This window comes from Lolium perenne, chromosome 6 (genome assembly GCF_019359855.2).
Source record: "Lolium perenne isolate Kyuss_39 chromosome 6, Kyuss_2.0, whole genome shotgun sequence".
NCBI classification, from domain to species: domain Eukaryota; kingdom Viridiplantae; phylum Streptophyta; class Magnoliopsida; order Poales; family Poaceae; genus Lolium; species Lolium perenne.
In genome coordinates this window covers 203,851,753-203,865,715 of record NC_067249.2, presented here as the reverse complement: position 1 = coordinate 203,865,715, position 13,963 = coordinate 203,851,753, and the positions used below count along the sequence as shown (strand labels likewise).

Genomic DNA, 13,963 nt, shown 5'->3' with positions numbered 1-13,963 from the left:
TTAGCTCAATACCTCCTAAGACCCCCACCACAACACCTCCTCCCACATTTCTTGCAACGATGTCCCTCCCCTGACTTCGCTCTAGCTTGATGAGCATGAGTCACTACCTAAGATTAACTTCCATAATAGCGCATATGTAGTGATTCTATGGCAGCAATAGGCCAAGCTAATTAAGCTTAAATCCTAACAATTCACCTCTCTCGCCTATATTATTCCCACTTATATATCCACTTTGTGTTGAAAATACACCCCCTCTAACTTGAAGCTCTAGAGATTTCAAGGATTTTAGGTCATGGAGAATAAGTAGATGAAAAGGCACATGAAAACACATTTCGTTGGATTCGAGGATGCAAAGTACCGGGGCTTTCTAATGTGTACTTGAAGTGCATATACCTAGACTATAATATAACAACTTTGTTTAGAAAACTAAGCAAATTGTGATTGCAAGAATCTGGAAAAAATGACGGTACATGCCGAGGAAACATTGTTGGGTAATTAATCCGTCTTCCCAGAATTTTGCAACAAGTATGGTGGTGTTATATCAAAGGAATGCCAATCTAAAAACTCTGGTCCATGATGATCTTAGCACACACACATCTTCAAGTGTCATCCCCTGACATCTGTTGTCATCACCCTCGTGGCCCTTGCAAGAGGAGCATTTTTCATCTTGTAACCAACTATATGCTGGAGCAACTCTTAGGTATGTGTAGATGGAACATAACTCCTTGATTGTTGAAGCAAAAATATGTTGGTTGAATCCAGAGAATGTCACAACTATCGAAAAGAGAAATCATTTGTTTGAGTTTATTGTGATTCCTTACAAGTTCTAAACTAGAATGGCATAATTTATGTGCTATATATTTTATATTTTTTGATTAAATTAGTAGCTAAAGTTTTTTCTTGAAATACATAATACTCTAATAAACCAGTATGTATGGAGTAGGGGGAATCACTTAAAAAAAAAACTTGGAGACGTTGCCTAAAACATGTGTTGGTGCAATTTGTTGTTGTGCACAGACCAATTAATGTCCATGACTCCATGAGCTTCCTATGTACGATGGTAGTAGGAGTACTATAGACTACTAGTGCATGTACATTTACACGTACAACCATGCATGTCAAGGAACAGTCAGAAGCGAGGGCACTTTGGTCAAACTGCCAAGCTCAAGGGCAGTTTGGTAACTTTACAAGTTGAAGGACGAAGACAGGGCGATCGGGAAGCCAATCGAGCTGCAGATATTTACCTGCTATGTTGTGTGATGCACAGCCGAAGTTCATTGGGTGGAGCTCTTGCCGCTCCCAAGCTCGTCGACAAGCACACCCACACAGCCATAGATGATGAACAAACACATCGAAGCATACTCTTCTAGAACGTCCTAAACACCACACCAGCCCTTGCGGTTCGCCTCATGCAGGACTTCCAATCTATCCCGGGCCTCGCCGGGCGACTGTTCGGCGGCGCGGCCGCGGCGGCAGACATCCGGCGCGCGCAGGCGCAGCAGGGCCTTCCGGCTTCTCGGTGCGGTGTGTTCTCGCAGGCGCCGCCGGAGGCGGTGAAGTGCCCGCGGTGCGAGTCCACCAACACCAAGTTCTGCTACTACAACAACTACAACCTGTCCCAGCCGCGCCACTTCTGCAAGAGCTGCCGCCGGTACTGGACCAAGGGCGGCGTCCTCCGCAACGTCCCCGTCGGCGGCGGCTGCCGCAAGGCCAAGCGCAGCTCGTCCTCGTCGTCAACCGCGGCCCCGTCGACGCCAGCGGCCACGGAAGCCAAGAACCAGCGGCGCGCGTCCGCGTCCTCCTCTGGCCGCTCCAACAGCGGCAGCACGAGTCCCACGGCCGTCGCGGCGGAGACGACGGCGACAGCTCCTCCCGCCCCGGCTACGCCCTCGTCCAACTCCAACACCATCAACTTCGCGAGCCGCAGCCCGAATTACCCCTTCGCGGCAGACGTGCCACCACCGGCGCCGATATTCGCCGACCAGGCGGCCGCGCTCGCGTCCCTCTTCGCGCCGCCTCCTCCTCCGCCTCTCCCGGTGTTCAACTTCTCGGCGGCGCTGCCCAAGACGGAGGAGGCGATCGGCTCTGCGCTGATCGCGGGCCAGGAGCCAGAGGTGCCCACGTCTAACTCTACCGTCGCCGACATGGCGCCCTTCATGTCCCTGGACACGGGCATGTTCGAGCTCGGCGACGATGCGTCGCCGGCCGCGTACTGGAACGCCGGGAGCTGCTGGGCGGACGTCCCGGATCCGTCCGTCTACCTACCCTAGTTTGGTTTAGTTACTCATCACGATCACTTCGATTAAGCTGTGGTTAAATGCTTCTTAACGACGACCGGACCAACAGCTAGCTGGTAAGTCTACATGTATAATGCTACGTACGTGCTGCCTGCAACTGTACCTTTCATTATTTTTCTTTCCTTTCTGTGGCCACACAGGTATGTGTAAGAAAGCTAACCATTGTGTCGGTACAACCGAATCACAGCACCTATTCCTGTTTCTCTATGGATTGTCAAGTTCTCCCTTGGATGCATGTTGTAACCCCTGAATAATTGACTTGTCTACTCTCTGAAAGAAAAAAAAACTATTTATCTGACTTTTTTTCATAAATTTTCTGGCGCTGGCATCACTTCATCTTCCGAATTCTCAAATTATCTTGGATTATAATTTATTAAAACTAAGGAAATACATTTTTACAGGAAAATCTAAGAAGCTTCACATATACACGCAAAAACATTAGCATGCTTGCTCCTATTATTCTGATTATAGTAAATATTCATATTTTGCGTAAAGCATACATATGTTTAAGTATATATCCCGAGCTAAGATGAGCCCGTTTTGTGGACCGTCCAAATCGCCTGGGGATGGGTGCAGTGGCCAGAATTCCTGTCAGAACAGCGTCCTGGAACAGTGCTCTACGCGTAGTTCGTATGTGTACGTAGCGATAGGTGGTGACGGCCGTAAGGTTGTCGTGTGGCAGGCAGGTGGGAGCAGGCTCGCAGCGCCGATACGGGCGTTCATTTTCCCTGTACTGATGGAATCAATACGTGCTCAGGCTGGGCTAGGACAGAGCATACGTTCCAATAAAGAATTCGCATACGACACTTCATACGAATGGATACCACCAATGGCAACGCGAATGCCCAGTTCAGAATACAGGTGCATCTGAGCTCGAGATCAGATAGGCATTTTCGGATCGATGGCAACTTACTTTGGTCTTAAGTCACACCTATTTAAGTGTGATGAATTTGAATAATTCCTTTTATCAGTTTACAATAACAAATCAATATCACAAAATGTATTATGATACATATTCATTGTATACTTTAGCGGGTACGATGAATATTGAAAATTCCATAAATTTGATCAAATTTTAATGGTGATCAACTTAATTTAAGAATAAGTGGCCTTGTGCATATATTTGTAGTGCGTATCACATGGTGCCAAGGCGCGCGGTGCACCGGTTACCGGGAAAAAATAATTTTCTGTGCATATAAACAAGATTTTACCGTATCTGAAATAAGGATTTATAACTGTCGTGGCACCATCTGGCTCCATGGTCGCCGTTGTAAATTTGTACGTAGGAGCACTTATCATATCTTTTCAGCACTGTCTCGAGATTGCTTTGTTGTCCTTCTGAAGTGGGCAAGTTCGTCCTGAAGAAAATTGAGAGAAAAACATAGCCAAGACAATATGTTAACCCTTTTGCTAGTCTATGGAAAATTAAGTTAGTCTTGGTTGAATCTAGAAACATTAGAAAATTAAGTTTCACACATCGTTGTAACGACATTGAATCGGAAATGACCAAATGCTGTAGACGGTTTGGGAATTTTGTGCCCGTAGGCTATATCTGCCGGTACGAACCTTTCGCTCTCCGGGGAGTTTGTGTTGATGGAGACGCCACTGGCTAGCTGGCGATTACGTACAGTACTTCTCCTGTACACCCGCACATACTCCCTGCGTACGTCCGCCGGCCCCAGCTAGCCTCGGCATGGCGCCATATACCTTGCTTGCTTCGCTCTATCACGCCAACCTTCACTCCGCCCTGTGCAACCAGAGTCGCTGACCGCACGTGTCAAAGGTTTACATAGGTCCTGACCCCAGTTTGTCAGCGGGGTCTTCATTAATTTTTTCCTTTTACAGTCAGGGCTGGCTGGCTTGGCTTGGCGCCATTTTTCAAAAAATATTTTTATAGAATTTTTGAAATATATTGTATTTTTGATTTTTTTAAAAAATAATACGGTCTTAGTCTTTTGGAAACCGACTAGAACTTATCAGCTCCACCGAAACTAACTATAAGAGTAGGAGTAGTACTTATCAGCTTCTTCGAAATCAACTAATACTGGTTAGTTCCACAAAAAAAGCAAGGACTAGTGTACGATTGGGCTTGTTGTTTTCTAGGGTTTCCCTATCGCTCCGGCGATTGCGGCCTCCCCGGAACTCTAACTCCGTTTGGCGGCGGTGAACCTCCTCGCCCTCGCCCCACCGTCTTCCCCCTCTATCCCTGCCCTCGCCATCCCTGCTCGCGCGGTCTCCCTTAGGCGCGCGCCACCATGAACGGCAAGGCGACCGTGGAGGGAAAGCAACAACCCGATCCAAGGGTTTTGGATCGGAACCTGGCGATCACCAATGGCGATCTGCCGCACCATGAGGCGTCATCGAGCTCTCCACCTGTTGATGCGACGTCAGGCGATGGCGTTGCGGAGATGATGGGGAATCTCCGGCTCACTTCGCAGGAGGCTGATGCCTTTGTCCTGGAGGACGAAGGAGATGACGATCTCGGCTGCCCTGAGTGGGCTCTGTCTGGGAAGGTTCTAGCGCCTAACACCTACCACATCGAGACGATCAAGGCGGCTCTCTGTCCTGCCTGGGGAAACCCTAAAGGTTTGGAGATCCGGCACACAGGCCGGAACACTTTCATGGCGGAATTTGCAACCAAGGCAGACAAAGTTCGGGTCACGGAGGGTCATCCGTGGACTGTTGGTAATCATGCTGTGCTTCTGAATGATTTTGATCCCAGTCTGAAACCGAGTGATGTTCGCTTTGAGAAGTTAGGCGTTTGGGTGCGTATTCTTAATCTCCCTTATAGCCTTATGAATGATCAACGTGGCAAGGACCTTGCTAGCCGTGTAGGCAAGGTGGAGAAGATGGATGTGGATGGGAAAGGCAAGGCATGGGGTGAGTTTCTGCGAATCAGAGCAACAGTCAATATCAATGAACCCTTCATGCGTTGTGTTTCTGTTTACTCCCAGAAGCGGCAAGCGACAGAGTTCTTCACTGTGATGTATGAGAGACTTCCAACCTTTTGCTTCTCTTGTGGCTTGTTGGGGCATTCATCTACTGGTTGCCCTTCACCAGCGGAGAGGGATGCAGAGGGCTTTCTTCCATACCATGGTCCTCGTTTGTGTGTGTCGGATGATCGTAAGAAGAAAACAACTGGTACACATTCTAGCCAAGGGTCCTACACTGGTGATCAGGGCTCTCGGCATAGTATGGGCAAAGGTGGCTCTAATGTGCAGAAGAAAAATGGGTCTGCAAATATCCAGAAGGATAAGGATGGAATAGGTGAGGTCGCCTCGCCGGTTAAACCCAAACCGAGGCAGCGTAAACCAAGAACTATGGCGGGTGCTGCCGCAGATGTGGTGCAGGGGAACAAATCACGTGTTAGTGGCCATAAACGGAAGGAGTATAGGCCGGTGTTACAGGAGAATGATGTCGTTGATATTCCTGTTACCATGGTGCCCGAAGGGGCCCTAATCCTGGCATCCACCGTTGCAACAGCCACAGGCGATGGTGGAGATGTCCAAGTGGCAGACTCGGAAACATCAGCAAGCAAGAAACCTCGATCGGCGGATCCGGCGCTGACTGCGGTGCAGTCCCGCCCAACGCAATGATTCTGTTATGCTGGAACTGCCGGGGTCTTGGGTCGGACTAGGTAGTAGGCGAGCTCCGCTATCTTGTGCGGACGTATCGACCCTCCTTCCTCTTTTTGTGCGAAACGAAGATGAAGGATACCAGAGCCCAGAATTTTATGTGGTCCTTGGGCTACGCGGGTAGTTTCGCTGTCAGTAGCGTTGGCCTCAGTGGGGGCCTTGCTTTGTTTTGGTTGCCGCAGTACACTGTTTCTCTCAAGGGTTTTAACAATCATATCATCGATGTTGTTGTGTCATCGGAAGGAGGAGAACCGTGGCGGGCCACCTTTGTGTATGGGGAGCCGAAAAGAGATTTGAGGCATGAATTCTGGGACTTGCTTCGTCGACTTCGGTCGGAATGGAAAGGACCATGGATTTGCTGCGGAGATTTCAATGAAGCTCTTTCTAATGATGAGCATGTTGGTGCTCGTGACCGTTCCGAGGCACAGATGTCTCTTTTTCGAGAGTGCTTGGATGATTGTGGACTGTTCGACCTCGGTTTTTCAGGCCCCAAATATACATGGAATAATAGACAATGTGAAGAAGATCATGTCAAGGTTAGATTGGACAGAGCTGTTGGTAACGGGGATTTCACCGCACGGTTTGATGATTGCTCGGTGGAGAATATCATCACAACAACCTCTGATCATCTAGCCATCCCGATAAATCTTTCTATGCTTAACAGACGGGATCGTGCTACGCCAGTCCAGCACGGTTTCCGCTTTGAGGCTGCCTGGTTGAGGGCACCGGATTACAAAGAGGTTTTGGAGAAGGCTTGGACAGAGAAGTCTGATGGTGACGTTTCACTCCAGTCTACTTGGGCTACGCTCCATCAGGTTGCTGGCTCGCTTCAGTCTTGGAGTCGGGAGGTCTTTGGGGCTATTCGCAAAAAGATTCGCAAGATGGAACAGAAATTACACCATTTGCGCTTGTCAACGTCCAATGAAGGGGTTGATGAGATCCGTAATATTGAAAAGGATCTCTGTGAGCTCTTTGATCGGGAGGAGGTTATGGCACGCCAACGCTCCCGAGTGGAGTGGTTACGGGAGGGAGACCGTAACACTGCATTTTTTCATGCTCGGGCTACGGCAAGGAAGCGGGCAAATAAAATCAAAATGCTGCTGTGACCGGATGGCTCGAGATGTGATGATGTTTCTGAATTGAAAGGTATGGTTCAACATTTCTATGGCGATCTCTTCACGTCTGAACCTACCTTTGCTACACAGTCTGTTCTTGATGCTATTCCTCGCAAGGTATCTGATGAGATGAATGCCAATTTAACCAAGGAGTATACAAACGAGGAGATCAAGACAGCTCTCTTCCAGATGGGTCCGACCAAGGCACCGGGCCTCGACGGCTTCCCGGCGCTCTTCTACCAAACCCATTGGGATTTCTTAGAGGAGGCAATTTGCCAAGCAGTTAGGAGTTTTCTTGATGGGAGCCCTTTACCTGATGGCTTTTGTGACTCTGTTATTGTGCTGATACCGAAAGTGTTGACGAATCGTTTAAAGCTCATTTTGCCGATGGTGGTGTCTGAACATCAAAGTGCTTTTGTTCCGGGGCGTTTGATCACGGACAATGCGCTTATTGCTTTTAAGTGCCTACATACAATCAGACAACAACAAGCTAAGCGGCCATATTTTGCTCTGAAGGTGGATATGATGAAAGCTTATGACCGAGTTGAATGGGATTATCTTCTCGGGTGCCTTCAGAGGTTGGGTTTTCACCAGGATTGGATCAACACTGTGATGAGGTGTGTGACTATGGTGAGATATGCAGTTCGGATTAATGGTGATCTAACTGAACCTGTAATCCCCACCCGGGGATTTAGACAGGGGGATCCCATCAGTCCCTATCTTTTCCTTCTCTGCACGGAGGGTTTATCTTGTCTTCTGCAACGAAGGGAGGTCCAAGGCGAGCTACAAGGTTTACGTAATGGCAGACTTGGCCCCCCTATTTCCCATCTCTTATTTGCAGATGATAGTATATTCTTCGCCCGCAGTGATGAAAGAAGTGTGGACACCTTGCAGCAAACCCTCAAACTCTATTGTGAGGGCTCTGGTCAGAAAATTAATCTTGATAAGTCGTCCATTTTATTTGGTACTTGTTGTCCTGCTGCTGTCAAGAACCGGGTGATGTTGAAACTAGGTGTCCAAGATGAAGACTTGCAAGAGTTCTATCTTGGGATGCCAACAGAGGTGGGCAGGTCTCATGTCCATACTTTCAAGTTCCTTATCACACGTATGTGGCAGCGTATGAGTTCTTGCTCGGATCGCCCCCTCTCCCGGGCAGGGTCTGAGACGTTTTTGAAAGCGGTCATTCAAGCAATTCCTACTTATATGATGAGTTGTTTTCAATTGCCAGTTGCCACTTGTGACTCCATGCGACGTTCGATTGCAAACCAGTGGTGGGGAACAGAGAATGGCAAGAAGAAAATCCATTGGCGATCTTGGGAATGGCTCTCAACACCGAAGAGTTTGGGAGGCTTGGGTTTCCGTGACTTGGGTCTGTTTAACCAAGCCATGTTGGGTCGTCAGTGTTGGCGTTTGTTGAAGGATCCATCCTCTTTATGTGCAAAGGTGCTGAAAGGGCATTATTATCCAAACTGTGATTTCTGGGATGCTCCAAAGCCCCGTTCCTCTTCGTATACTTGGAGAAGCATCCAGTTTGGTATGCAGCTGGTGAAGGACGGTGATCGATGGGGCATCGGTGACGGGAAGAAAACTAAAATTCTTACAGACAAGTGGATTCCGGAGGTGCCTCCTTATACCCTGCGCCCTCGGATCCCTCTGATGCCCGATCAGACTGTGGATACACTGATGCTGGATGGTACTTCCTCATGGGACTCGGAGCTCATCCGAACCATCTTTGATGATGAGGTTGCAGCCAAGATCTTACAAGTACCGATCAGCCGTCATGGTGGCGATGATTTCGCCTCCTGGCCCTGGACTCGTTTTGGTAGCTACTCCGTGCGGTCTGCATATCATCTTGCAAGGTCGGAGAGGGTGGCTTCTGATCGAAGCAAACATGGGCAAGGTTCATCTTCAGTTGTATCTGATAATTCCAAAATCTGGAAGAAGCTTTGGGCGAGCAAGGCGTCGGGAAAGATGAAGATCACACTCTGGAGGTTCGCTCATGACTGCCTTCCCTGCGGTCATCAACTCCAGAAGCGGCATGTCCCTACTCCCTCGACGTGTGTATACTGCAACAAACACGAGACAGTCGAGCATGCTCTTTTGTTCTGCCCCTATGTCGACGAGGTGTGGCGTGAAGTGAAAGCTGATTTCCATATCCATCCCGACAGAAAGGCTTTCATCTCTCCAAGAGTCTGGACTCTTGACTTCGTTGACCGCTGTTATGATCTAGAAGCAACAGTATTGATGGTGTCTCTCTGGCACATTTGGGATGCTAGAAATAAGTACCGCGAGGGTGAAGTTTTTATGCATCCTAAGTCTATTGCTGCTAAGATCAAGGCTTACATTGATATGATATGTATTCATCTTTACAAGCCGACGAATGCTACAAGGCGTGAACCTTCTTCATCAACACCAAAATGGGTTCCGCCGCCTGCAGGTATGGTGCTTGTTAATGTGGATGCAGCGACTTTCTCTTCCACGAGATAGATGGGTATTGGCGTCGTTGTTCGTGATCACTAGGGGACTTTCATCGCTGCTTGTGGTGAGCGCCGAGACGAGGTGACCAATGCGGAGCTGGCAGAAGCTTTGGCTTTGAGGCATGTTGTGGCCTTTGCATGCGATGAAGGCTACTCCAGGGTCATTTTTGCTTCTGATTGTCAGTCGGTGATCAATCGCGTCAATGCTGGGATGATGGACCGGTCTTGCTATGGACCAGTGATCGAGGATATTAAGCGTCTGGCAAGATCATTCGTTTCTTGCTCTTTCAAACATGTATACCGTGTGGTTAATGTTGTTGCACACGTTTTAGCTAGAAGGTGTGAGTTTTCAGTAGATGTCGTGTGGCGTGTTTCTCCTCCGGAGTGCATCCGTGAGGATATTTGTAATGACATTATGATTATTTGATCAATAAAGCTCACGGTTTTCTGTCAAAAAAGCAAGTACTACTTGGCTTTGGCCAGGCCGACTGGTACTAGTTGGTTTCGGGCTAAGCTCATAAGTCCTAATCGGTTTCGGATAGACCGGGGCTGTATTATTTTTGAAAACCTCAAAACACACGTGTTACTTCTGAAGTTAAATAAAGATAATAATGGCTGCTACGACATATCACCCTTAATTTCTATGTTGTCGCAGTCCCAGTGGCCGAGCTAAGAGCACTACGATAGATAAAAATAATTTTTTATAGGGTGCACATGTTTTACAAAGGAAAAAAAAATTATACCTGATGTCCTGTGCACCCATATAGCTATGCGCAGATTCACCACTAGTCTCTGCCCTAATTGACACAACATGTTTTTGTCTCTTCCTTACCTCACAAGCGGCATGGATGGCGACCATCTCCCTCAGTCCCTCCTGATCTCCATCGGCATGGGTGTTAGCCCCTTCTCCCTCTGATCGTCGCTCCGGAGCGGCGGCAGGAGGGTAGGGGGATCCTTCCTCCGTTGTGCACCGTTGGGTGGGGAGGCAACGGTTGATCGGATAAATTTGCCACGGCTCTACTCCCACACTGGTGTCAATCTTCATAGCGGCGCCTCAAAGTTGATGGTAATGTGTGCTTTAGATTGACAATTTGCTGTTCTCGTTGTTATTTAGATCTAGCGAGATTATTTTCTCGGTGGACCGTTGATGTTCATCGTTATCCACGACACTAATGCGTGGGCTGGGGCGAGGTGGATGTTTTGGAGCGAGGATGTTAGTCTGGAGGTGGTGGATTTGTCGTTATTCCCTGACTTAGGCGACGTGCCATAACGATGTCTTGCAACGGGTATGTTTATCGACTTGAGCCTCATTGGTAATGGTGCTTCTTTGGGGCTCAGCACCACTTCCAACGTGTATATAGGCGGTGGCAGTTGGTTCCGGCGAGTGCACGAAACCTAGGGACGGTTCCATATTTTTCTATCTTTTAGAGTTTTATCTGCAAAGATTGCAGGGTACATGTTTTCTTTGGTCTGCCTTTTAGTTTCCAGTCTGTTTGTTCTTAGGGCATCTTCAACCGGGCGACTCATTTCGGACGCGCAAAATGGTCGCGCGCGTTTGTTTCCGTCAGGGTGCAGACACGAAATTGGTCATTTTTGCGCCTTAGGGTGCCTCCAGTGGGGCGACGTATTTGGCCCGCGGACATGAATTGAGATGTTTTAAACAATAAAATAAACAGGTTTAAAGTATTCTCAGGTATTACATCCAAATTCTTAAAGTCTACATGAAAATAAGATGATATTGACCTCTGAGCATTGTCTTCATGGCCAGCCAATGCCCATTGATGCTTAATCAGATCCGTTTGTAGGTGTTTGGACATGTTCTTGTCAGTGACTTCAACATTCATATGCAGATACTACTGCCAGGATGATGCCCCATGGATTGGCGCAACCAGATCACCCTGGAAATCTCATTGGCACTCATTCCGGCCATGAGGATGCTCTTCCTCAACGATCATGCTGTGCATGATCACGCAACATGTCATGACTTCATGCATGGTCTTTAGAGACCATTTTTTGCCGGATGACGGACAATTGTCCACCGAGCTTGGAGCACTAAAAGCCCCGCTCCACATCTTTCATGTATGCCTCTTGCATCTTAGTAAACCTCCTCGTCTTTTTCGAGTTTGGATTACGGATAGTCTTCACCAGTGTGGCCCAGTTAGGGTAGATGCCATCAACAAGATAATATGGTTTGCCGTATTCATATCCATTGATCTCGTAGCTCACCTCGGGAGCTTTGCCTTCCATAAGCCTGTTGAAAACCGGTGATCGGTGCAACACATTGATGTCATTGTTGGAATCGTCCATGCCAAAGAATAAATGCCAAATCCATAAATTTTGAGATATCACTGCTTCAAAAATGATTGTGCATCCCTCTGCATGGCCGTTGTACTGGTCCTGCCGTACAAATGGACATTTCTTCCGTTCCTAGTGCATGCAATCTATGCTGCCAATCATGCCTGGAAACTTTCTAAACTCGTTGATAGACAACAACCGGCTAGTATCCTCAACTATTGGCTCCCTACAGTAATATTCTCCGAACATGGCATTCATGGCTCGACAACACCGGTACATGGACTCAAGGCAGGTGCTCTCACTCATTCGAAGATACTCATCGAATATATGAGCAACCATTTTATAGGATAGCATGGAGATAGCATGCGAATAGCTGCAGATCATTTTTGGTAGGAGGTGAAGCCTAGCGCACTTGTTGCATCAGGCCTGCATTGGAAGTACGGGTCATAGTCTTTGACGCCCCGTAGAATAATCATGAACATGTCCCTTGACATCATGTACCAGCGCCGGAACAGTTTTTCCGGGAACACCAGATCGGTGCGGTGGAAGTAGTCCTTGTAGAGCCGGAGGTGGCCTTCCACTCTGTTGCGCGACAGGTTTTTTGAGCGCCCTTCACAGAGCCCCGGTGCACAGGCATCTGGCTGGCATTGTACTCGTGGAGGATGGAGGCCGCATCAGTAGCCATGTTCTGCGTCATGTGATCAGACTCTTCGTCGGAACTGGTATCAATGACCTCATCGCTGAACTTGTCCATCATCTTCCACATGTCCATCTGCGTGGGTAGCAACCGTTGATGAATGCTCGCTCACAATAGCGCCCAAAAGAAGATTAAGAAAACTACCGGCGCAATTGACCGAACAGGTCCCGGGCGGCGAGGTCGGGCGCAACCGGCAGATGTTTGGCCACCAAACACGTGACAGATGCGCTCCAGAACCTACCCTGACTCAGATCTTGTTCTCCGGCGCGGTGAGGCCCGAGGTGTACTGTGGCAGTGCGGCGGGGTGGGATTGGGGTGGTGGCGTCACACTAGGGCAGCAAATAAGGGGAAGAGGAAGAAAATCCGCGCGGTTGATTTCATTGTCCCTGACGCGCGGGACCGGATAAGAAAAGGAGAATGCTTGGTGCCACCGCACAACGTCCGCAGAGACGCAAAAGTGCCGCATATTTGGGCCGTGTTTGCGTCTCCGCGGACGGCCCGGTTACTATGCGTCGCCCCGCTGGAATAGGATGCAGGCACATTATGCGACCGTTATGCGACCGTGCAAGCGCAAACGGTCGCTCAGTGTTCGTTTCCGTCGCCCCATTCGAGATGCCCTTATAACTTGGTTCTCTTTTGATAATTGATAAAAATGTATGGTTGCTCATAGAAATGTATTCGTGCCATTGGGTCAGGTGGGGCGGTTGGATCGGAGTCGTGTGGTTCCGGTTGGGCCACAAAATAGTCCTACTCTCATCGCGTCACACATGAGATTTGAGACCCGCTCAAAAAAATGAGATTTGAAACAGTACCAAGTGTAATATCTTGACCCAATAGATTGACTGATCGGACCGCCCACCGATTACTGTCAAAGCTTCAACTATGCTGCGGTCATACGGTCTAGCTAGATCGCCGATCGGAATCATGTCGCTCAAGATTTTCACCAAGCTAGCCTACGGTTCTACGAAGTTGACGGGAAACTGAAAGTCTGAAACCAGCACAGCATGATAGCTAGCCCTAGCCGTCCAGGACGAGAACAGGATCCTACCTAAGGATCTACCTATGTCATCCCTGGTACGAGACGCGTGCGTCGGCGTACCGGCCGGACGCACGGCCGCCGGCCGCCCATGCCCTGCCTGTCGTAGGCGGTGAACCGATCTATCAGACACCTGCCTATCTGCTCCGGTAGCGTTCCAGACAAATAGCCAAAACTAACACATCACGCACGGATTTGAGTGATTTCAGCCTTGTTTATCTCGGTGCAGGAGGAGGCTGCTACTACCGCTACCAGTGATCAGGAACGATTTGCTTTGGGCTGAAGAAATCTTGATACCAAAGCTCGAGTTATCCATCGTGTAGAGGCCAAGAATTCTCGCAGTCTAATTACCCCTGCTGACCGCTGAGTGGATGGCTGAACTGCCCCGCCATGACCCACCTTGAGAGGCAC

The 13,963-nt window shown here is 48.7% G+C and overlaps 2 protein-coding genes across 2 annotated transcripts; both read left to right on the top strand.

Annotated features, from left to right (window-relative positions):
- Positions 1–1,251: 1,251 nt before the first annotated feature.
- Positions 1,252–2,504, top strand: LOC127306337 (dof zinc finger protein 4). The gene has a single exon (XM_051336951.2). The coding sequence runs from the start codon at positions 1,410–1,412 to the stop codon at positions 2,268–2,270; it is 861 nt and encodes a 286-aa protein (XP_051192911.1). The 5' UTR covers positions 1,252–1,409; the 3' UTR covers positions 2,271–2,504.
- Positions 2,505–6,360: 3,856 nt separating this feature from the next.
- Positions 6,361–11,392, top strand: LOC139832602 (uncharacterized). Its single transcript, XM_071822394.1, has 5 exons — positions 6,361–6,918; positions 7,138–7,719; positions 8,491–9,484; positions 9,674–9,786; positions 11,375–11,392. The coding sequence occupies exons 1-5, from the start codon at positions 6,361–6,363 to the stop codon at positions 11,390–11,392; spliced, it is 2,265 nt and encodes a 754-aa protein (XP_071678495.1).
- Positions 11,393–13,963: the final 2,571 nt, after the last annotated feature.

Bases quoted from the DNA above. Each gene is read 5' to 3' on its own strand.
- LOC127306337 (XM_051336951.2), top strand. From the start codon at position 1,410: ATGCAGGACTTCCAATCTATCCCGGGCCTCGCCGGGCGACTGTTCGGC.
- LOC139832602 (XM_071822394.1), top strand. From the start codon at position 6,361: ATGTCTCTTTTTCGAGAGTGCTTGGATGATTGTGGACTGTTCGACCTC. The intron at 6,919-7,137 runs GTTATGGCACGC...TTTGCTACACAG, and splicing joins AGCTCTTTGATCGGGAGGAG to TCTGTTCTTGATGCTATTCC. The intron at 9,485-9,673 runs GTATGGTGCTTG...CATGCGATGAAG, and splicing joins ATGGGTTCCGCCGCCTGCAG to GCTACTCCAGGGTCATTTTT.